The 22,257-nt window shown below is 38.5% G+C and overlaps 1 protein-coding gene across 5 annotated transcripts in view; it reads left to right on the top strand.

Annotated features, from left to right (window-relative positions):
• UBR5 (ubiquitin protein ligase E3 component n-recognin 5) overlaps positions 1 to 22,257 on the top strand; it is a 157,921-nt gene that overhangs the window by 51,770 nt on the left and 83,894 nt on the right. For 3 of the 5 annotated variants that reach the window (XM_023225597.1, XM_023225592.2, XM_023225613.1), the window contains exons 2-9: positions 2,045 to 2,089; positions 2,471 to 2,552; positions 3,005 to 3,081; positions 3,475 to 3,594; positions 17,110 to 17,299; positions 17,795 to 17,954; positions 18,846 to 18,995; positions 21,697 to 21,908. In XM_023225597.1, the coding sequence (XP_023081365.1) occupies positions 2,045 to 2,089; positions 2,471 to 2,552; positions 3,005 to 3,081; positions 3,475 to 3,594; positions 17,110 to 17,299; positions 17,795 to 17,954; positions 18,846 to 18,995; positions 21,697 to 21,908 (1,036 nt within the window). The remainder of the gene's footprint in view (positions 1 to 2,044; positions 2,090 to 2,470; positions 2,553 to 3,004; positions 3,082 to 3,474; positions 3,595 to 17,109; positions 17,300 to 17,794; positions 17,955 to 18,845; positions 18,996 to 21,696; positions 21,909 to 22,257) is intronic. The other 2 variants (XM_023225608.1, XM_023225604.1) reach the window with 1 other exon arrangement.

The raw sequence follows: 22,257 nt of genomic DNA, 5'->3' as shown, positions 1-22,257 counted from the left end.
CTACTAACAAAGGAATGGAAATGAATGAGTTTAGTTGCATGCCAGTGAACAAGTTATCTTCTGAAAGTGTCACTACTGTGGTTACTCATAGTAAATGTGGACCCAGGAAAGTGAGAGCTCCTTCTGCTTCTTAAGGTCTTCTAAAGGCTGCTGTTACTCTCCAAAGCAAACCCACCGTTGTTTATCTTCTCCCTATTTTCTAGTCAGCCTTCTCTCAGAGCTCATGGGTTCCACAATACATTACTCTTAAGGTGTTTTATCTTGGAACACAGAAGTGTGCTTTGTAAATGGGCAAACTGGAATTCTTTGAAAAAGCTTAACTTTCTTGAACCAATGAAAACATGTTTTGTTAATGGAAGTAAATGCAAAACTGGGCTACAAAAATGAAAATGTGTTTTATTGGGGGCCAAATCACACATGATCAGATGCTGTTCTTTAGGAGTGAGAATAAGGTCACCAGTAAGTATCTACTTCTTCACAGAGAAATAAAATATAGCTGCATTTGAAAGTTACTTTAGGCTGGGCGCGGTGGCTCACGCGTGTAATCTCAGTGCTTTGGGAGGCCGAGTTTGGTGGATCTATTGCGGTCAGGAGTTTGAGACCAACCTGGCCAAAATGGCAAAACCCCATCTGTACTAAAATACAAAAAATTAGCCGGTGTGGTGGCAGGTGCCTGTAATTCCAGCTTATTCGGAAGGCTGAGGCACGAGAATCGCTTGAACCCAGGAAATGGAGGTTGCAATGAGTGAAGATCACACCATTGCACTCCAGCCTGGGCAACAGAGCGAGACTCAAAAAAAAAAGAAAGTTACTTTAGATACTGAATGCAATCCAATATGAGACAGTTACTGTGCACCTTTGAAAGGCGCTCTTCACTAGGAGGGTAGAACTCACAGGATAAAGTTAAAGAACAGCTGACTCCTAATTGAATCTCTTACTGAAATAATTAGGTAATTTTCCCATAGATTATATATTCTTTGTGGCAGTTTTTAAGTCCTAAACTGGCTTTAACATCATTTATTTTTGGAGTATGTATAACATTTTTATCTGTTAGTACAAATGATTTAAATTTGATTTTATTCATTTTTGTCACTCTTTAGAGAGCAGAATTCGTGGACTTTTCTGTTGATTTAATGTTCTAATTTTTCCCATTGCTTTCTACAATTCTCAGCTTTTACAAGGATTATTTCTGAAAAAAGTCTTAAAAGATCAGATCAGGCAGTGTTTTTTTTTGATAACTTGATAGATTAAAATCTACATTTGATTATATCTTTACATTGTAAAATGACTTCCTTAGGTTGACAAAGTACCTAGTTTAGTTTAGCTATTATAGTGTTTTATATTCAAGACTGTTTTCTTAAGAGAAACAACAAAAGCATAACAGAAAATGCAAGTTAATATCTCTTTGTTTTGTAGCCCTTTGAGATTTTTCTAAAACTGTTCAATACTGTTTTAAATGCTATTAGAAATGGGAAGTGTTGTCCTTACTTTATATAGATAAGGGCATTGATGCTCTGATTTGTTCAGGATTGTGTTATAAGACCGTTCAAGAACTTGAGATGATGCCTTAAGTAAATTAGGTTTTCTGTTTTCATTTCATGATATCCATGTGCACTCCAGAATCTCTTGGCATGGATAACACAGTTTTTGTTTTGTTTTTTTTTAAACAAATGAGCCTTTGGTTGGGCATTGGTTCAGGTACCAACAACTTTATGCTACCTTTTCTATAAACTCTAGAAGCTTCAGTTTTCTCACCTGGGATTAATGGGAAAATGGGATTAATACGATTATCATTGTTACTGAGGTTGCAAATGGGGTGGTGAGGGAAGGAAATTGCAGAGTCTGCTTGTGATCTTTTTGGGACAAAAATGAAAGAATATGAAAAACATTCTAGAATATGAAAAACAATCTTACCATAGCAATTGTTTTGTGTGCTACTGTTGGAAATTACCAAAATAATGGTACAAGTACCTGTCAGAATTATTTGTTTACAAAAGATCTGTCCGTGCGATTTGTTAATGTTTTGTTTTGTTTTGTTTTAAAGGTTACGGGAAGTTTCTGAGAAGCTGAACAAATATAATTTAAACAGGTAAGAGTTTTAAAATATTTAAATCTTCTGACAAAGAACAATTTTTCTTTATTAAGAAAAAACATATTTAGGCAGCAGCCTGATATGATTAAGATTAATGTGATTGTTAGACTTTAAGAATCTTTTAATCTATCAGCTTTTTATGAGTTGGGCTTATTTGAATTATAAATTGCATTCATCCTTTTTTCTTTTTAATCTGGCATACAGGGAGATATAAATGATTGTGGAGATATTTTTAAATTATTGCTTTAAAGTAAATATTAGTTTAAAAAATGGGTGTTGCCAACTATTTTTTTCTAATTGATTTTAAGAATAAACCCTAGGACGTATTTACCATTTAAAAAATAATTTTACTTACTTTTTCTTTTTTTAATCTCTCAGCCACCCCCCTTTGAATGTATTGGAACAGGCTACTATTAAACAGTGTGTGGTGGGACCAAATCATGCTGCTTTTCTTCTTGAGGTAAATTATTCACTCTAAGAGAAATGAAAAATAAACAGTTAAGATAGAATTGTGCATCATTGTATTTCTTCCTTTATAACAGGAAAATAGCAGTTACTCAAAAGAGTCATCTTGAAGATCTCCCAGTTCTCCTTCCTCCTCTGGCCCAGAGAAAGCTTACATGATTTGCCAGAGTGTAAAACTAATTAGTAACAGAATGGGGGAGGCTCCTAAATCCGGTCATTTTCTTAGTTTGAATTTTGTCAGATTGAGATGTTGTAAATTATTTTCTGCTGGTTTCTTGACAGTGTATGTATGTCATATTTCCCCATCTCAGGTGTGAGCACCTTTTGGAAGGGAGTTTATTTATTGTCTTCTGAATTGACAGTGATGGGCACAGAATCTATTGAATAAATTCAAATTTTAATACATATTTTTACTTGGAGAATTTTTTCTGTTTTCTTTGCTTTTAGGATGGTAGAGTTTGCAGGATTGGTTTTTCAGTACAGCCAGACAGATTGGAATTGGGTAAACCTGATAATAATGATGGGTAAGATATTATGTCCTTTCTATTTAATAAGTATTTAGCTCTTAGGTATTATATTAAACCTGTGTTTTGATTTTGGTAACCCTCAACTTAAAGCGTCACAGAAAATTATATGCTTTTAAAACAGTGAAACTATTACTTTCTAGTTTAATTTTAAGTTTTATGCAAGCAGTGATTCACAGCCAAAGTAGTAACATTAAAAGTAGCAGAGGAGCCGGTTATCACTTAACAGAAGCAGCTATCAGAAGAATGATAGTACATGTTTAGTAGGTATCAAGTCACATCTACTCTTTAACTGAAATGATTTTATAGATCATTTCCAAATTAAGCAATGCAATTTGAAATAACCGGGTTGTGATGTTGGTCTTCAAAAATTTACCCCTTGTTTTCCCCCAGGTCAAAGTTGAACAGCAACTCGGGGGCAGGGAGGACGTCAAGGCCTGGTAGGACAAGCGACTCCCCGTGGTTTCTCTCAGGTTCTGAGACTCTGGGCAGGCTGGCAGGAAACACCTTAGGGTAAGTTGTGGCCAGTTGAAGGCACCATCTTACTGATGGTCTGTATCATCTTCCTTTGAGTGCTCTCAGTCTGAATGATCATCTTCAATATTATATCTAGCAATGGAGTGAGAAAATTCTCCTGAACTCTGGGCAGGAGTTCATATTGCTCAGGGTGAGCCACCATGATAAAAATAACCCACACAGGCTAATTACAATTAATTTAGGCTCTTGACCTTTAAAAAATGTGTATAATGTTTACATGTGTTTATAATGTCATGCCATTTATTTCATTTAAAATTTTAAATGATTTTATCTTTGGTCCTCTCTTACAACTTATTCTTGGGTAAAAGAAAGTCTAACATTTATTTATTTCTGGTATCCAAATCTGGTAGTTCTTTCTGAATCAATTTAATGAAGTTTGCAAATGATGTAATTAAGCCTTACTTATTTTATTATTTTAATTTTTTTTGTAGAGATAGGGTCTTGCTGTGTTGCCCAGGCTAGTCTTAAACTCCTGGCCTCAAGTGATTCTCCTGCTTTGGCCTCCCAGAGTTTTGGGATTATATATCTGAGCCATTGCACTCAGCCACTTTTATCTAAAGTTTATATACTGTTAGACTAAAGAAACCACATACGGCCGGCGCGGTGGCTCACACCTGTAATCCCAGCACTTTAGGAGGCTGAGGCGGGTGAATCACAAGGTCCGGAGATCGAGACCATCCTGGCTAACACGGTGAAAACCCGTCTCTACTAAAGAATACAAAAAATTAGCCGGGCGTAGTGGCGAGCGCCTGTAGTCCCAGCCAGTCGGGAGGCTGAGGCAGGAGAATGGCATAAACCCGGGAGGCGGAGGTTACAGTGAGCTGAGATCGCGCCACTGCACTCCAGCCTAGGCGACAGAGCAAGACTTCATCTCAAAAAAAAAAAAACCATATACAAATTTCGAGCCATATGCTTTTACTCATTTTATACCTTGGTTGGTATCACTGGTCAGATTTTCTGAAAGTAACCGGTTAATGATTAGATTGTGCTACTTCAGTCAGCATGTGTGTTCAAAGGCTGCTCACAGAAAACTAGAAGCAGTTTAACTAGTTTCAAAATATAATGAAATAGAGGAGGAAGTTTTTGGCTTTTTTTTTCTCCAGACCACAAATTGGTAGGTAAAGTAAAAGTTAGATTTGAAAATTGGGCCTGGGTATGGTGGTTTACACCTCTCAGCACGTTGGGAGGCCAAGGTGAGTGGATCTGTTGAGTCCCGGAGTTTAAGACCGGCTTGGGCAACATGGCAAAACGCCATTTCTACTAAAAATACGAAAAAGTAGCTGAATGTGTTTGCGCATGCCTGTAGTCCTAGCTACCCAGGAGGCTGAGGTGGGAGGATCATCTGAGCCCAGGAAGTTGAGGCTGCAGTGAGCCGTGATAATGCCACTGTATACCATCCTGGGCAATAGAAATGAGAGACCCTCGTCTCAAAAGCAAAAACAAAAACAAAAAAGAAAAAAGGATTTGGGGGGGAATACCAAAATGATTACTTTCTTTGCATTTATGTTTTCATGCTGAACTAAATTTATTTTGGAATGTGAGGAAAGTTATTTAGTTGAGTACATCCTTTAGCTATACTAAATATAGCTCTTGTCTTTATTAAAATGTTATATGTGCTCTTTTAATGGTCCTAGGCACACAGTGTATGATAAAGAATTCTGAAAGTAGCATGTAATAACATGAAATTTTATTTCATGTGATAAAACTGGAAACATTTTGATTATTTTTAAGAGTAAGTATTACCTATTACACCGTTGCCAAATAGTACCTTTCTTTCTTTTTTTTTTTTGGAGACGGAGTCTCGATCTGTCGCCCAGGCTGGAGTGCAGTGGCCGGATCTTGGCTCACTGCAAGCTCCGCCTCCCGGGTTTACGCCATTCTCCTGCCTCAGCCTCCTGAGTAGCTGGGACTACAGGCGCCCGCCATCTCGCCCGGCTAGTTTTTTGTATTTTTTAGTAGAGACGGGGTTTCACCGTGTAGACCAGGATGGTCTCAATCTCCTGACCTCGTGATCCACCCGTCTCGGCCTCCCAAAGTGCTGGGATTACAGGCTTGAGCCACCGCGCCCAGCCTAGTACCTTTCTTAAAGATGAACATTTTTTTGTTTAGTTCAAGGATCAGTAAAGTATAGCCTGCATGCCAAATCTAGCCACCCCTGTTTTTATTGAAAGACAGCCATACTTATTATCTGTGGCTGTCTTTGTACTATAACAGCAGAGATGAGTAGTTGGGACAGACTAGCTTCCAAAGCATAAACAATTTATGATTTGGCCCTTTACAGTAAAAGTCTGCTCATTCCAGGTTTTGCTTGTCAGTTTATATACTGGCATTTGTTCCTAATCCTATACTCTATTTAATTTTTAATTTTTAATTTTTTTTGAGGCAGAGTCTCTTGTCACCCAGACTGGAGGGCAGTGGCGTAATCTCGACTCACTATAACCTCTGCCTCCCGGGTTCAAGTGATTCTCCTGCCTCAGCCTCCCAAGTACCTGGGACTACAGGTGTGTGCCACCACGCCCACCTAATTTTTGTATTTTTAGTAGAGATGGGGTTTCACCATTTTGTCTAGGCTGGTCTTGAACTCCGGACCTCAGGTGATCCACCCATCTTGGCCTCCCAAAGTGCTGGGATTATAGGCCTGAGCCACTGCTCCTGGCCTACTCTTATTTATTTTTAAATTTTACTGTTCATTTTGAAATAATTTGACCTTAAAGAAAGTTTACAAAAATAGCACAAAGAATTTCTGTATATGTTGCACCCAGCTTCCCTAAATGTTAATGGTTTACATTTACGTAATCATCTTATCAAAACCAAGAAATTAGCATTGATCATTGCTTAATATACAGAGTTTATTTAAATTTCTCCAGTTGTCCACTAATACCCTTTTGTCTAGGATTCAGTCCAGGATCCCCGTTGCGTTGAGTTGTCATGCTGCTGCTGCTGCTTTTTTTTTTTTTTTCTTTTTCTTTTTTAAATAGTGGTAGGATCTTGTTCTGTTGCCCAGGCTGGAGTGCGGTGGCACGATGATAACTCACTATAACCTTGAACTCTTGGACTTAACGCAATCCTCCTGCCTCAGCCTCTCAAGTAGCTAGGACTATAGGCATGGGCCACCACCACACATGGCTAACTTTAAAATTTTCTTTGTAGGTAATTTTTAAATTTTTTGTGGAGACAGCGTCTCTCACTATGTTCTCCAGGCAGCCATGCTTCTTTAGTTACCTCTAATCCGGGCCAGATCCTCTGTTTTTATCTTTCCGACCCTGATGAGTTTGAAAAACCAGTGGTTATTTTGTAGAATGTTTGGATTTGTCTATCGTTTCTCGTGATTAAACTTAAGTGATACATTTTTTGCAAGAATACCGCAGAGTGATGATGTGCCCTTTTCAGTGCATCATATCAGGTGACATGTGATGTTACTGTTGTTTTATTACTGGAAAGGAGGTGTCCTATGATTAGTTAAGATGGTGTTTACCTGTTTCTCCACTATAAAGTTAACTATTTTCCTATTTTTCATTAATATGTATTTTGTGGGGAGATACTTTGTGACTGCAAATATCCTATTTCTCATCATACTTTTGCTCACTGAGTTTAACATTTGTTGATGATTCTTTTTTTGTCTGAATCAGTTGCTACTGTGGTGTTGGCCAAATGGTGATTTTTTAAAAAGATTCTCATCATTTCTTTTACATTTATTAATTGGAATTCAACTGTAAGGAAGAACTTTCTCTCCTCTACCCCATTTCTTTATTTGTTTACTTTTTTTATTATTTATTTATTTATCTAATTTGAGACCGAGTCTCACTCTGTCGCCCAGGCTGGAGTGCAGTGGCGTGATGTCAGCTCACCGCAACCTCTGCTTCTGGGTTCAAGTGATTCTCGTGCCTCAGACTCCTGAGTAGCTGTGATTACAGGCGCACACCACCACGCTTGGCTAACGTTTGTATTTTTAGTAGAGACGGTTTCACTGTGTTGGCCAGGCTGGTCTTGAACTCCTGACCTCGAATGATCTGCCCTCCTTGGCCTCCCAAAGTGCTAGGATTACAGGTGTCAGCAACCGTGCCTGGCCTTATTTTTTATTCTATTTTATTTCTTTTTCTCTTATGTTATTTACATCATTATGGTCTCATGGATATTTGTTTTATTCTCTGGTTTATAACCCATTTACCTTACTATGTTGCTCAAATTGTCTTAGACTTAAATCCTCTTAAAACTTGGAAATAACCAATTATGATAGAATGTATGGCAGAATGACTGAAGTAGAACGCTAGAATTTTGTGACTTTGTTAATAAAAATATACAACAAATATAGTAATAAAGGAGTATACTTGAGTTTGAATAAAACCTCTGTAGACCTACTCTGAAGGAGATTAGGGCTAATTTTAAGACTTTAAAATGCAGACAGAATCATTGGTTTTCTGAGTCCCCTTACCCATTACTTACACTCCCCGTAACCCCCTCTTTGTGCCTCTGTTCTCTCTGCCAGAACAGACTGTGTAAGCGTTCTTTAAGCATTAGGTCCATGATTGCAATACTGTAAAGTGTCATAGTACCTCCTGACCAACTTGATGCCAGTGATTTGTTTAGTTATATTTGAGTTTGCAGATGTTTACAAAGTGTAAGCACTTAAATTCTGATTGTTTCTCTTGGGCTGTATGAAAAAATTGTTTGCAGTTTGTTGAAGGTGAAATTGTGATTAAGTTACTTTGTAAATCAAATTTTTTTTACAGTCACACATATTTTCCTTTATAATAAATGTGTTTCCTTGATTTGTATGGTGCTCTTTTTTTTGTTTTTCAATTTCTGTGTTAATTACAATTAATTTTAAAGAGGCTTGCAATTTATAACATGTATTAGGGAATCTAGGACAGGCAGATCTTGAGTTCTCAAAGGGGAGTCTTTAAACCACAAATTTACCAAATACAATCCAATATGAAAGAGACTGTCCCCAGAGACCTTGGTCCCCACTCCCATCCTGCAGAGTCCGCGCCTTCTCACTTTTGCTGCTGGGAGTTGTCCTGGATCAGGGAGTGAGCGGTCTCTTTGAGAGCCACGTTTGAAAGAGTTGGGATTATTGGTACAGTTTTTTAGTGTGGATTTTTTTTTTTTTTTTGAGAGACAGGATCTCCCTCTGTTGCCTGGGCGGGAGTGCAGTAATGTGATCTTGACCCACTACAGGCATGCCCCACCACACCCTGCTAATTTTTATATTTTTGGTAGAGCAGATTTTGCCATGTTGCCCAGGCTGGTCTTGAACTCCTGACCTCAAGCAATCTACCTGCTCCAGCTTCGCAAAGTGCTGAGATAACAGGTGTTGAGCCACTATGCCCGACCAGCATGGATAATTGAGAATTGATCATTTATTTTGACTGATTATTTTTAGGAATACATACTGGTCCATTTAATGCTTTTTCCTTAGAAGATTTTGCTAATTGTCAGATTTGTGTGCTAAAGATTTCTAGCTGCTACTGTTTTTTTTCTTTAATAATTCAAGTTTATCCTGCAAGGTATTTAAAAAATCTCCTAGATATTTTTGTTAAACTCATTTTAAACCTTAAGGGTAAGAGCACCAGATTTATTTGGGGAAGAGAAGGGAGTTTATTTGTGTTTAATAAATAGTAAGGTGAATATGGACCTGTTAGTATCGAAAGTTCTATTCTGTTACTTGTGACCATTGAACAATAGATGATAGGTATAAGCTGCTTTTCGTTGATTTGAGCTACCATATTCATTCCTTTAGGGTTTACTCTGAGCTAATAGCACATGAATTGAAATGTATATTTTTACTTGCAAATAGTTGAAGCCCCCGCCAGGTAGGTAAGATAGTTTGTAGCAGGATTCTGACTAACTGGATTCCCTGTTTTTAAAGGAGGAAGCTGGTAAACTGGTTTTGGCTATAGGAAAATACAGGGCCACGGTTGGCAAATTCAAATCCGTGTGCCCCTCCCTGCCTTATTTTGTCCCAAGAAAACTTGCAAATCTGGATTGTGTGGTAATCTCTTATCTTAAATATTGGGACTAATTGATATTTTCATGGAAATAAATACACACAGTCACATCATTCAAACGTGTGTGTGCACGCATGTGTATGCACATTTAAAAATTAAACTATTTTAGGATAGGGGTTTTTTTTTTTTTTGGAGACAGGATCTGGCTCTGTCATCTGGGTTGGAATGCAGTGGCATAATTTTGGCTCACTGCAACCTCCACCTCTTGGGCTCAAGCCATCCTCCTATCTCAGCCTCCCAAGTAGCTGGGTGCCACCCATGCCCGGCTGATTATTTTTTTGTGGAGACTGGGTTTTGACAGGTTGCCCAGACTGGTCTTGATCTGAGCTCAAGATCTGCCCACCTTGGTCTCCCAAAGTTCTGGGATTACAGGTGTGACCCCAGCCTATGGTTTTAGATTGACAAAAAAATTTCAAACATCGTACTGAGAGTTCCCATGTACCCCATGTCCAGTTTCTACTATTACTAAAATCTTATGTTAGTATGGTACATTTGTTACAATGAATGATTCTAAAGTTGTCTGTAGGTTATTCACATTTCCTTAGTTTTTTGTAATGTCCTTTTTCTGTTCTAAGATCCCATCCAGGACTCCGTATTATATTTAGTCACCATTTCTCATTAGATTCCTCTTGACTGTGACCGTTTCTCAGACTCTTCTTGTTTTTGATGATACATACACATTTTAAACCAGCCACCTTTATGAACAAGACTTGGCCCATGGGCTTTAAGTTTGCAAACTGTGGACTAATTGCATACTAGGTATGATACCCTTAGTTCATTTTGAGTCATTCTGTGTACCTTGAGAACTGTGTAATGGGATCAAAATTGTAGGATTAATTTGATAAGCAAACCACAGAAAGTAGAAACAAGTTTTCCCAGTATTTTTTAGTTTAGCATTAAAAATTACGTTGCTCGCTGTAATTATAGATAAAAGAAATCAGCTGATTCCAATACTGTCTTTTGTGACTACCAATAGACCTCTATTAGAATATGCTTAGTTTAACACATTAATCTTTATATAGATAGTGAGCTGGTTAGAGGAATGTTCAGGGGTGATTGAGGTATGGCAACTGGTAGGTAGGTGGTTTGGATTCTGATAGGAGAAAACACTGCACATGGCAGGCCAGAGTGGGAATACCTGTATTTTCTATGGTAACAGTCAGGTGAATGGAGAAACCAGAGAGATATTTTGACGGTTGTCTTTAAACTCAATCGAGGACTTGTGTAGCAGAGATTGTAAACTGGCAGCTGCTGGTGGTGTAATGGATTAAATCAACAGTGCTTAAAGAAAATAATTTGAATGTTTTTAGATAGGCAGATAAGTCTCTCCTGTCTTCCCTGTTATCTTGGCTTCCCTTGTTTACGTATCTTATCTCCCTCCCGTGGAGATTTGAGTTTGAGATGCCTGTAAGGTCTGCCCAGGAGCAGATGTGTACTTGGATGCTATTTCTGATCAGGCTTGTAATAGTACTTGCTTGTGGAAAAAATTGGTGATGGATTTCTTAGTGAAAGTATCAAGTCTTCCCTTTTATCTATGATGGCCATATAATTTATTGTCTGAACAGGGATGTTTTTGAGTGAAATTAATGATTAGGCTTAACCAATAGGCTTAAACGGGCACTATCATAGGTAAACTGGTATATATAGTTATGATTATATGATTTTAAGACTCTTTAATGTGGTTTTTCCTGTTTTCACATTGAAATAATTTATATATTTTAGCTCTTGAATGTTTTTAAAAATGCCTGAAGATAGTTTTTCCTGAAAGATTTAGTCTTTAAAACTCACAGGAAGCTATAAAGTAAAAGTGCTGATTTAATAGTTGATTTTTGTTGTTGTTGTAGCCGGAGTCTCACTCTGTCACCCAGGCTGGAGTGCAGTGGTGCAATCTCGGCTTACTGTAACCTCTGTCTCCTGGGTTCAAGTGATTCTCTTGCCTCAGTCCCCCCAAGTAGCTGGGACTACAGGCGCCCACCACAACGTCTGGCTAATTTTTGTATTTTTAATAGAGATGGAGGTTTCACCATATAGGCCAGGCTGGTCCTGAACTCCTGACCTCAAGTGATCCGCCCACCTCAGCCTCCCAAAGAGCTGGGATTACAGGCGTGAGCCACCATTCCTGGCCAATGGCTAATTTTAAAAACAATTTACGAAACTTCTTTTAGAGACAGGGTCTCACTCTGCCACCCAGCCTGTAGTGCAGTAGTGTGTTGATAGCTCACTGCGGCCTCAAATTCCTGGGCTCAAGCAGTCCTCCTGCCCCAGCCTTCCAAGTAGCTGGGACTATAGGCGCACAAGTAGTTGATTAGTGGTTGATTTTATTCCCTATTTGTGTTTCATTGGTTGTGTGTTGTTTTCTGATGCATAATTGTTTTAATATATAACTTGAAAACATGTCTACTTTCTAGAGTAGTAGTTTCTTTAATACAGCTTCAGTTTTAAGTGAATTTAAAATTTAATTGCAAAACCATAAAATTTACCATTATAATCATTTTTAAGTATACAGTTTAGTAGTGTTAAGTGTGTCCACACTGTTGTGAAACAGCTTTCTCGAACTTTTTTCATCTTGTGAAGTTGGAACTTTATACCCGTTAAATAACAACTACTCTTTTTTTCTCTCTCTCTAGTCCCTGGTAGCCACCAATTCTACTTTGTTTCTGTGAATGTCTACTTAAGATGACTCATATAAGTGGAACCATTGAGGTTTTTTTTTTTTTTTTTTGTGACAGGCTTATTTCAGTTAGCATAATGTTCTGAAAGTTCATCCATGTTGTAGCATGTGATAGGATTTCCTTCCTTTTAAAAGCTGAATAATAATCTGTTGTATGTATGTGTCACATTTTCTTGGACACTTGGGTAGCTTCTACTACTTGGCAATTGTGAATGATGCTGCTTTGAACATGGATTTGCAAGTATCTTTAAGACCCTGGTTTCAATTGTTTTGAATATATACCAGAAGTGCAACTGTGGATCATATGGTAGTTCTTTTAATGTTTTGAGGAATCTCCATATTGTTTTCCAGAAGTGGTTGTGCCATTTCACAGTCCCACCAACAGTGCACATGGGTTCCAGTTTCTACACATACTCGCAACACTTGTAATATATATATATATATATTTTTTTTTTTTTTGCTTGATAGTAGCCATCCTAATCAGTATTAGTTGATATCTTGTTGTGGTTTGGTTTGGATTTCTCTGATGATTAATGATGTTAAACATCTTTTCATATGCTTGTTGGCCATTTATATATCATGTTTGGAGAAAATGTTTCAAGTCCTTTGCCCATTTTTTCATCAGGTTATTTAATTTTTTATGGTTGAGTTGTAGGAGTTATTTATATATTCTGGATGTTATCCTCTTACTGGATATATGATTTGCAAATATTTTCTCTCATTCTGTAGGTTGTCTGTTGAATGTGTCCTTTGATGCACAAAGTTTTAAAGTTTGATGTAGTACCATTTGTTTATTTTTGCTTTTGTTGCCTGTGTTTTTTGGCATCATATCTAAGCAATAATCACCAAGTCTGTGAAGCTTTTCCCTTATGTTTTCTTTTAGGAGTTTTATCATTTTAGGTCTTACGCTAAGGTCTCTAATTCATTTTGAGTTAATTTTTGTATATAATGTAAGATAAGGGTTCAACTTCATTCTTTTGCATGTGGATATCCACTCTTCCCAGCACAACTTGTTGAAGAGACCATTTTTTCCCCCCTAAGTGGTCTTAGCACCTGTGGAAGATAATTTGGCCATATGTATGAGGGTTTATTTCTGTGTTCCATTTTGTTTCATTGGTCTTTTTTGTCGTTATCCCCAACTCATACTGTTTTAAATACTTTAGCTTTGTTATATGCTTTGAAATTGTGAAGTGTGAATCCTTCAACTTTGTTCTTCTTCAAAACTGTTTCGGCTGTCTGGGCTTGCCTGAGATTCCATGTGAATTTTTAGGGACAAACGTTTCATTTCTTTTTTTGTGTTTGTTTTGTTTTTAAGACAAGGTTTTGCTGTGTTACCCAGGTTGGAATGCAGTGGCACAAACATGGATGGCTCACTGAAGCCTCAACCTGTTGGGCTCAAGCATTCTGCCTGCCTCAGTCTCCGGCATAGCTGAGACCATTGACACGTTTCACCATGCCTGGCTAATGTTTTGATTTTTTTCTAGAGACAGGTCTCGCTGTGTTGCCAGGGCTGTTCTGGAACTCCGGGGCTCAAGCGATTCTCCCACCTTGGCCTCCAATGATCCTCCCGCCTTGGCTTCCCAAAGTGCTGGAATTGCAGACATGAGCCACCATGCCCAGCTAATTTTTTATTTGCTAAAGAAGAAAAGTCATTGGGATTTTGATAGGGATTGTGTTGAATGCTTTGGGTGGTGTAGACATCTTAGCAATATTCAGTCTTTCAATTCATGAACCCAAGACACCTTTCTTATCTGTGTCGTCTTTAAATTTCTTTCAGCAGTGTTTTCTACTTTTCAGGTTATAAGTCTTAGGTTTTATTCCTAAGTACTTTATTCTTTTTGATGCTACTGTTAAGTGGGGCTTGTTTTCTTTTTTCTTTCCTCTCCCTCTCCCTTCCTGTCCCCTTTCCCTCTTTACTCTTCTGTCTCCCCTCTCCCCTATCCCTCTCTCCTCTTGTCTCTTTCTGTGAGACAGAGTCTTGATCTGTAGCTAAGGCTGGAGTGCAGTGGCACAATCATGGCTCACTGCAGCCTCCGCCTCCTGGGCTCAAGCCATCCTCCCACTTCAGCCTCCCTGCTGGGACTACACGTGAGTGCCACCATGGCTGGCTAATTTTTTTTATTTTTTGTAGAGATGGGGTCTTGCCATGTTGCCTAGGCTGATCTCAAACTTCTGTGCTCAGGTAATCCTCCCTCCTGGGCCTTCCAAAGTGTTGGGATTACAGGTGTGAGCCACCATACCCAGCCTGGATTGTTTTTTTAATTTCCTTTTTTTGTTGACGTAATGTACTTTTTTTTTTTTTTTTTTTTTTGAGACGGAGTCTCGCTCTGTCGCCCAGGCTGGAGTGCAGTGGCGCGATCTCGGCTCACTACAAGCTCCGCCTCCCGGGTTTACGCCATTCTCCTGCCTCAGCCTCCCGAGTAGCTGGGACTACAGGTGCCCGCCATCTCGCCCGGCTAGTTTTTTGTATTTTTAGTAGAGACGGGGTTTCACCATGTAGACCAGGATGGTCTCGATCTCCTGACCTCGTGATCCACCCGTCTTGGCCTCCCAAAGTGCTGGGATTACAGGCTTGAGCCACCGCGCCCGGCCGACGTAATGTACTTTTTAATGAACAGTTATTTAAACATGACATTTATTAACTGAAATAAATGCTGTTTCATACTGCAGCTTTGAGGATGCACTGTATTGCTTTTCTCCAAAGTTATCTTGGGCAATTCTTAGGCTATAAATACAGATACTGCATAAACATGAATTGGTAGTATGCATCAGCAAGTACAGAAGCCCATCAAAAGGATGACAACAGCTTCTCTAGCTTTATTTTTTCATTTTACTGAGGAAACTATTTAAACAGTTTTTTTGTTTAGCCAGAGATTGGGCTTTCCAGTCAAGTGAGAGGAGAAACCATGGAAGTTTAATGTATACTGATTTGAGAATCATTATTGGTTAATGTATTCCAAACTTTGAAAGGGGGGAAATGGTTTGGAAAATCAAATTGAAATGAAGTCTGTTTGCATTGGGAGTTTGAAGGTTTCAGCCTTAGGCAGCCAGTACAGTAGGAATTGAGAGTAAAATACTTCTCTCTAGGTCAAATGATCTCCAAGTATTAGATTCATTTTGAAGAGAACAGACGCTGCCCTAATTTAAAAAGCTGAAGTGACTTGTGTGACTATTTTCTTTAAGATGTGATTAAGTACAGAAGGCAGTCATGATTATCTAGATGACTTGATTTGAATCTTCTTAATGTTCATGTTTGGGCAGTAAGCGAAGATGTAGATGTCATGCCCTTTCTAAGTTGTTTTCTCACAGGAAAAAATTACCATATTTAAATAGCAGCTCCCTCTTGGACAAGGTGGTTGATAGTGCTGAATATTAATGCAGTACTATCTTAGCAAATGAATGTTAATTTCATGGGAAGCACTGAATTCTAAACTCTGAATTTTAGTTTTTGTGTAACAACGTTGGTAGTTAAGTCTGATAGGTCTTTCATGCAAAGGCAAGATGTGTTCATTTTATTTTATTTATTTTATTTTATTTTATTTTATTTTATTTTATTTTATGTTATGTTATGTTATGTTATGTTGTGTTGTGTTATGTTATGTTATGTTATGTTATGTTATGTTATGTTATGTTATGTTATTTTATTTGTTTTGAGACAGAGTCTTGCTCTGTTGCCCAGGCTGGAGTGCAGTGGCGCAATCTTGGCTCACTGCTACCTCTGTCTCCCGGGTCCTGGTTCAAGCAGTTCTCCTTCCTCAACCTCTGGAGTAGCTGGGATTACAGGCACGTGCCACCATGCACAGCTAATTTTTGTATTTTAGTAGAGACAGGGTTTCTCCAGGTTGGCCAGGCTAGTCTTGAACTCCTGACCTCGTGATCCACCTGTCTTGGCCTCTCAAAGTGCTGGGATTACAGGTGTGAGCCACCATGCCTGGCCGATGTGTTCATTTTATAGTTGTGATTAAAAATACATAGGTAGCTTTAAAAAATTATTTCCCCAGGACTTTGGGAGGCCAGGGTGGGCAGATCACCTGAGTTTGGGGGTTCGAGACTAGCCTGACCAATATGATGAAAACCCGTCTCTACTAAAAATATGAAAATTAGCCAGGCTAAAAAAAAAAAGCAAGTCTATGGTGGCCCACACCAATAATCCCAGCTACTCAGGAGGCAGAGGCAGAGGTTGCAGTGAGCCAAGATCTTGCCACCGCACCCCAGCTTGGGCGACAGAGGGAGACCCTGTCTCAAAAAAATTTTTTTTTGTAAGGATGCAAAAGTGTGATGTTTATCTTTATAAAAAGTGAAGTTATATTTAAGCATTAAAAAAATTGGATTGGGCATGGTAGTACACACCTGTAATCCTGGCTGCTCAGGAGGCTAAGATGGGAAGATTGCTTGAGCCCAGGAGTTTTGAGACCAGCCTGGCCCACATAGCAAGACCTCATCTCAAAAACACAAAAAAATTGGGACAGTTGTCAGGTATCTTAGTGCATGCCTATGGTCCCCAGCTACTCAGGAGGCTGAGGCAGGAGGATCACTTCAACCCAGGAGTTCTAGCCTGTAGTGTATTTTGTTTGTACTTGTGAATAACTACTGCTCTCCAGCCTGGGCAACATAGCAAGATCCCATTTCTTTAAAAAACAGTATTATTATTTTAAAGCCCAGTTCTATTACCTTATTCTTTTGTCAAAACACTACGTAACATGTTATGTCATTTAGACAAATAACTTTATTTTAGCTGAAAATAATAATGAGACCCAAGCCACCAGAATGATTGTTTAAAAATGCTAATTTTATAAATTCTCCAATATTTAGAAGCCGCTGGAGTTCTGGAGTGGGTGGAAGTGGTGGAGGATCGTCTGGTAGGTCGTCAGCTGGAGCTCGAGATTCCCGGCGGCAGACTCGAGTTATTCGGACAGGACGGGATCGAGGGTCTGGGCTTTTGGGCAGTCAGCCCCAGCCGGTTATTCCAGCATCTGTCATTCCAGAGGAGCTGATTTCACAGGTATGGATCTTGTAGAAGTCAGACAACAGGACAAGGTGAGGTTTTACTGAATATGTGGTTTGTAGTCATGACTCATATCATGAATTCTGAAATAACTTTTTCTATTTTGATCCTATAAAGTTATATTTTGTTTTGTTTTGAGACGAGTCTCACTCTGCTGCCCAGGCTGGAGTGCAGTGGCTTGATCTCAGCTCACTACAACCTCTGTCTCCTGAGTTCAAGCAGTTCTCATGCCTCAGCCTCCCAAGTAGCTGGAATTAACGGGTGTAGCCAGCACACCCAGCTAATTTTTGTATTTTTTAGTGTAGACGGGGTTTCGCCATGTTGGCCAGGCTGGTCTTAAACTCCTGACCTCAGTGATTCGCCCGCCTTGGCCTCCCAAAGTGCTGGGATTACAGGCTTGAGCCACCACGCCCTGTCCTAGAAAGCTGATTTTGATAAAGAATTTAATCAAAAGAAAATTACCATAGCACTTCTTTTTATTTTTTATTTCAGGCCCAAGTTGTTTTACAAGGCAAATCCAGAAGTGTCATTATTCGAGAACTTCAGCGAACAAATCTTGATGTGAACCTTGCTGTAAATAATTTACTTAGCCGGGATGATGAAGATGGAGATGATGGGGATGATACAGCCAGCGAATCTTATTTGCCTGGAGGTTAGTGGATCACTGTCATGTTTTTCTCAGTGCTGGAGTGCTCTTTGGACTGGGGAATGGAATTTAAAGTACATAGACTTTTCTGAGTATTCTTTTCAAGGTGGTAGATATTTTGCACTGTAGAGCTGCTTGATTGTAAAGTTTCTTTTAAGGGAAAATGGGGAAGTGTTTTTGCTCAGTGGATTTGTGCTTGATCCCAACAAAGACGTGGCTGTATGTGCATAGCTTTATAACTAGATGACACATGACTCTACAGTATTGTTTTTTGATGCCCTTATTACTGAAAATATGTAATAACTGAACTACATTTTGATCTTGACTATCTTATCTCTGTGATGTCACAAGTGTTGTATCTTTTTTTTCTTTTTTTAATGAGACGGAGTCTTGCTCTGTCACCCAAGCTGGAGTGCAGTGGCGTGATCTCAGCTCACTGTAAGCTCTGCCTCCTGTGTTCACACCATTCTCCTGCCTCAGCCTCCTGAGTAGCTGGGACTACCGGCATCCGCCACCACGCCCGGCTAGTTTTTTGTATTTTAATAGAGACGGTTTTTCACCGAGTTATCCAGGATGGTCTCCATCTCCTGACCTGGTGATCTGCCCACCTCGGCCTCCCAAAGTGCTGGGATTAAATAGGCATGAGCCACTGCGCCCGGCCACAAGTGTTATATCTTAACAAGTGATCTATCTTTCTTGTGATTAAGTAGTGAGTAGCTCAGGCAACATTTATGCATTTGGTGTTCTTTAAAATATTTGTTAATAATGTAAGTTGTGTTTTTCCTCAGGTGATGTCAGTCCCTAGTTTTTTAATGTATTTTAATTTTTAGAGCTCTTTCAGCAGTCTACAGATGCTCTTTGTGTGTATCCTTCAGTGATGTTTGTTTCTGTTTATAGAGGATCTTATGTCTCTCCTTGATGCTGACATTCATTCTGCCCACCCAAGTGTCATTATTGATGCGGATGCCATGTTTTCTGAAGACATTAGCTATTTTGGTTACCCTTCTTTTCGTCGTTCATCACTTTCCAGGCTAGGCTCATCTCGAGGTAATTTTGCATTTATTTATTTATTTATTATTGTCGCAGGCTAGCTGTATGGAAAGATAGTGGTAGAATCGACTTACTGTATTTGAACTTCTAATATTGCAGTTATTATTAGTTTTTTATGAATGCTTTAGCATTAAAATTATTTATTATTTTGAAGAGCCACAATAGTGTTTTAGAGTTGATCTTATTTACATTATGGAATTGATGTCAAGGACTATGACTTCACCTAAATGTGTTTTTAATTAGGAATATGGATTCTGAACTAAAAGCAGAATTCTACTTTACAGTGACATGCAGCATTCAGAAAACAAGTCTTAGTTTATTTGTTTAAAATAAGTGATCTGTTTATTTTAAATCCTGGTTAGATAAAATAATGAAATGTGAAAAAACTTACTAGAATGGGTTTAGGACCAATATTAAATGTGTAGAAATGTTTAGTTTATTAAAAAGCTTTTTTTTTTTTTTTTTTTTTTTTTTGGAGAAAAAGTTTTTCACTCTGTTGCCCAGGCTGGAGTGCAGTGGTATGATCTCAGCTCACTGCAGCCTCCACCTCCTGGGTTCAAGAGATTCTCCTGCCTCAGCCTCCTGAGTAGCTGAAATTACAGGTGCCTGCCACCATGCTCAGATAATTTTTGTATTTTTAGTAGAGACTGGGTTTCACCGTGTTGGCCAGGCTAGTCTTGAACTCCTGACCTGAGGTGATCCGCTTGTCTTAGCCTCCCAAAGTTTTGTGATTACAGGCATGATCCACTGCGCCCAGCCTAAAATGCTATTTTCAGAAGTTTGAGGCTGGGCATGATGGCTCATGCCTGTATTCCCAGCACTTTGGGAGGCCGAGGTGGGTGGATCATGAGGTCAGGAGATGGAGACCATTCTGGCTAACACAGTGAAACCCAATCTCTACTAAAAAAATACAAATAAAATTAGTCTGGCCTGGTGGTGGGTGCCTGTAGTCACAGTTACTTGGGAGGCTGAGGCAGGAGAATGGTGTAAACCCAGGAGGCGGAGCTTGCAGTGAGCTGAGATCGCACCACTGCACTCCAGCCTGGTAGACAGAGCGAGACTCTGTCTCAAAAAAAAAAAAAAAAAAAGTTTGAAATCCTTAAAAGATACAGTACATGGTAGAGGTTAGAAAGATTTTGTAATAATTAATCCTGCCTTTCTCTGTATATGTTTGTGTATAGCTTGTTTACATTATAATTGTCAATATTTTTACTTTCCAGAATGTAAAACTACTTGATTCAAATAACAGAAATTAGCTGTATTTACTGACTTTAAACTGGAAAATATGCCATGTTATATTGAGACCTTGCTGTATATACTTTTAGTACTTAGGAATAAAGTTTTAAAATAACAGATCTGTGGTGATCTTTTAATATATTGAATGCACTATGTAATAGCGTTATGAATTTAAAAATAAATGCATACTTTACTGCCTTAAATGTATCAAGTAATATATTTTCAAATATTCCATATCTAACATAAATAACTCCTTTAAATGTCTCTTTCCCCCTCCCCCCCGCCTTTCTTTTTTGAAACGGAGTTTCGTTCTTGTTGCTCAGGCTGGAGGGCAATGGCATGATCTTGGGTCACTGCAGTCTGCCTCCCTGGTTCAAGTGATTCTCCTGCCTCAGCCTCCCAAGTAGCTGAGATTACAGGCATTCGCCACCTCACCAGGCTAATTTTGTATTTTTAGTAGAGACAGGGTTTCACCATATTGGTCAGGCTGGTCTCAAACTCCTGACCTCAAGTGATCCACCCACCTTGGCCTCCCAAAGTGCTGGGATTACAGGCATGAGCCACCGTACCTGGCCAAATGTCTCTTTTCCTATGTTCATTCTATGTAGGCATTACTTTTAGTTTGAATCATATGGAATAGCTAATACTTGACCACTTTTGACCTATATATATGGCAGTTTTGTATAGTTCAATTTAATTATTGTTTCTAATCCTTATTTATCCTATTCTTAGAAAGTTTATTTTGGTTGTTATTTAAAAAGTAATATATGAGCAACTTCAGAAAAACTGGCTTTAGATAGTTTGTAGGCCAATAGCCATGGGAAGCATTTTGGTAAGGAAATCATTTTATAAAGATTCCTTTTTAAAAAAACAGACTGTCTGGTTCCTCAAAAAAATTTGAGACTTATTCATAAAAATCTGTCCTATAAAAATTACTCTAAACAAGGGCTTGGTTTTTAAAAACTTTATACTTAGCTTATATTAATGGATTCATAGTTTAACCTTTTTAGGGTTTTTTCTATGTATGCATTTTTTGAGTTTGCTTATATGTGTAACGTGGAAGTTCTAAATTTATGTGCTTTTTAAACCCACCAGTAGACAAATGAGGAGTGTATATTTTCTAGTATATAAATTGAATTCATAGTAAGCATTTCTAATGCAAGCCAACAATTTAAAATTCTTTTAAAAAAACCAAATATAGTTCAAAATAAAGCAGTTCAGCTCTAAAACCATGTAGTTGAAATATAGAAAAGTCTGCCTCTAATTTTTTAAAATACTAGTTATAATTTTTATACATTCACTTGAAAGGGTTGATGTTTTGAATGTTGCATGTCAGCCTTATTAGATATACATTTACATAAATTTTTATGAGTAGATAAACTGCTGTTAGTTGCATCCTGAAGGGTCTTTACTAGAGAGTGGCTTACTTTTATCCCACTGGTGTGACCCAATTGCATACCAGTTCTCCTTCTTCCCTTAGAGAGAGACTCTGAGCTGTTGCGTGAACGTGAATCCGTTTTACGTTTACGTGAACGAAGGTGGCTTGATGGAGCCTCATTTGATAATGAAAGGGGCTCTACCAGCAAGGAAGGAGAGCCAAACTTGGATAAGAAGAATACACCTGTTCAAAGTCCAGTATCTCTAGGAGAAGATTTGCAGTGGTGGCCTGATAAGGTATTTGGAAAAAATTCACACCGCTTCCATTTAAGTGGATCCCTGACAACCCCTCCCTCCAAGGTTTCCATTTTATTTATTCTGATTTTTATACCATCACTCAAGGAAAAACACAAATATAAAACAATATTTTTGTTTTGTTTTAAAATATAAATAGAATGTATCTTTATTTGGCACTCCATGAGTCATCTCAGTGAGATGTATTCAGTGGTGCAGCGTATCTTACTGCTTGATGAAGTAAATCAGAGAAATTAGGATGGTAGTTCTAGGTAACACGTCAGCATGCTATTCCAGTACTTCCTTTCTGGTAATAATTACTCCACTAAATGATGTTACATTCCTTGGTAGA

Source organism: Piliocolobus tephrosceles, chromosome 7 (assembly GCF_002776525.5).
Source record: "Piliocolobus tephrosceles isolate RC106 chromosome 7, ASM277652v3, whole genome shotgun sequence".
Classification (NCBI taxonomy): domain Eukaryota; kingdom Metazoa; phylum Chordata; class Mammalia; order Primates; family Cercopithecidae; genus Piliocolobus; species Piliocolobus tephrosceles.
This window is presented reverse-complemented; position numbering and strand designations above follow the sequence as displayed.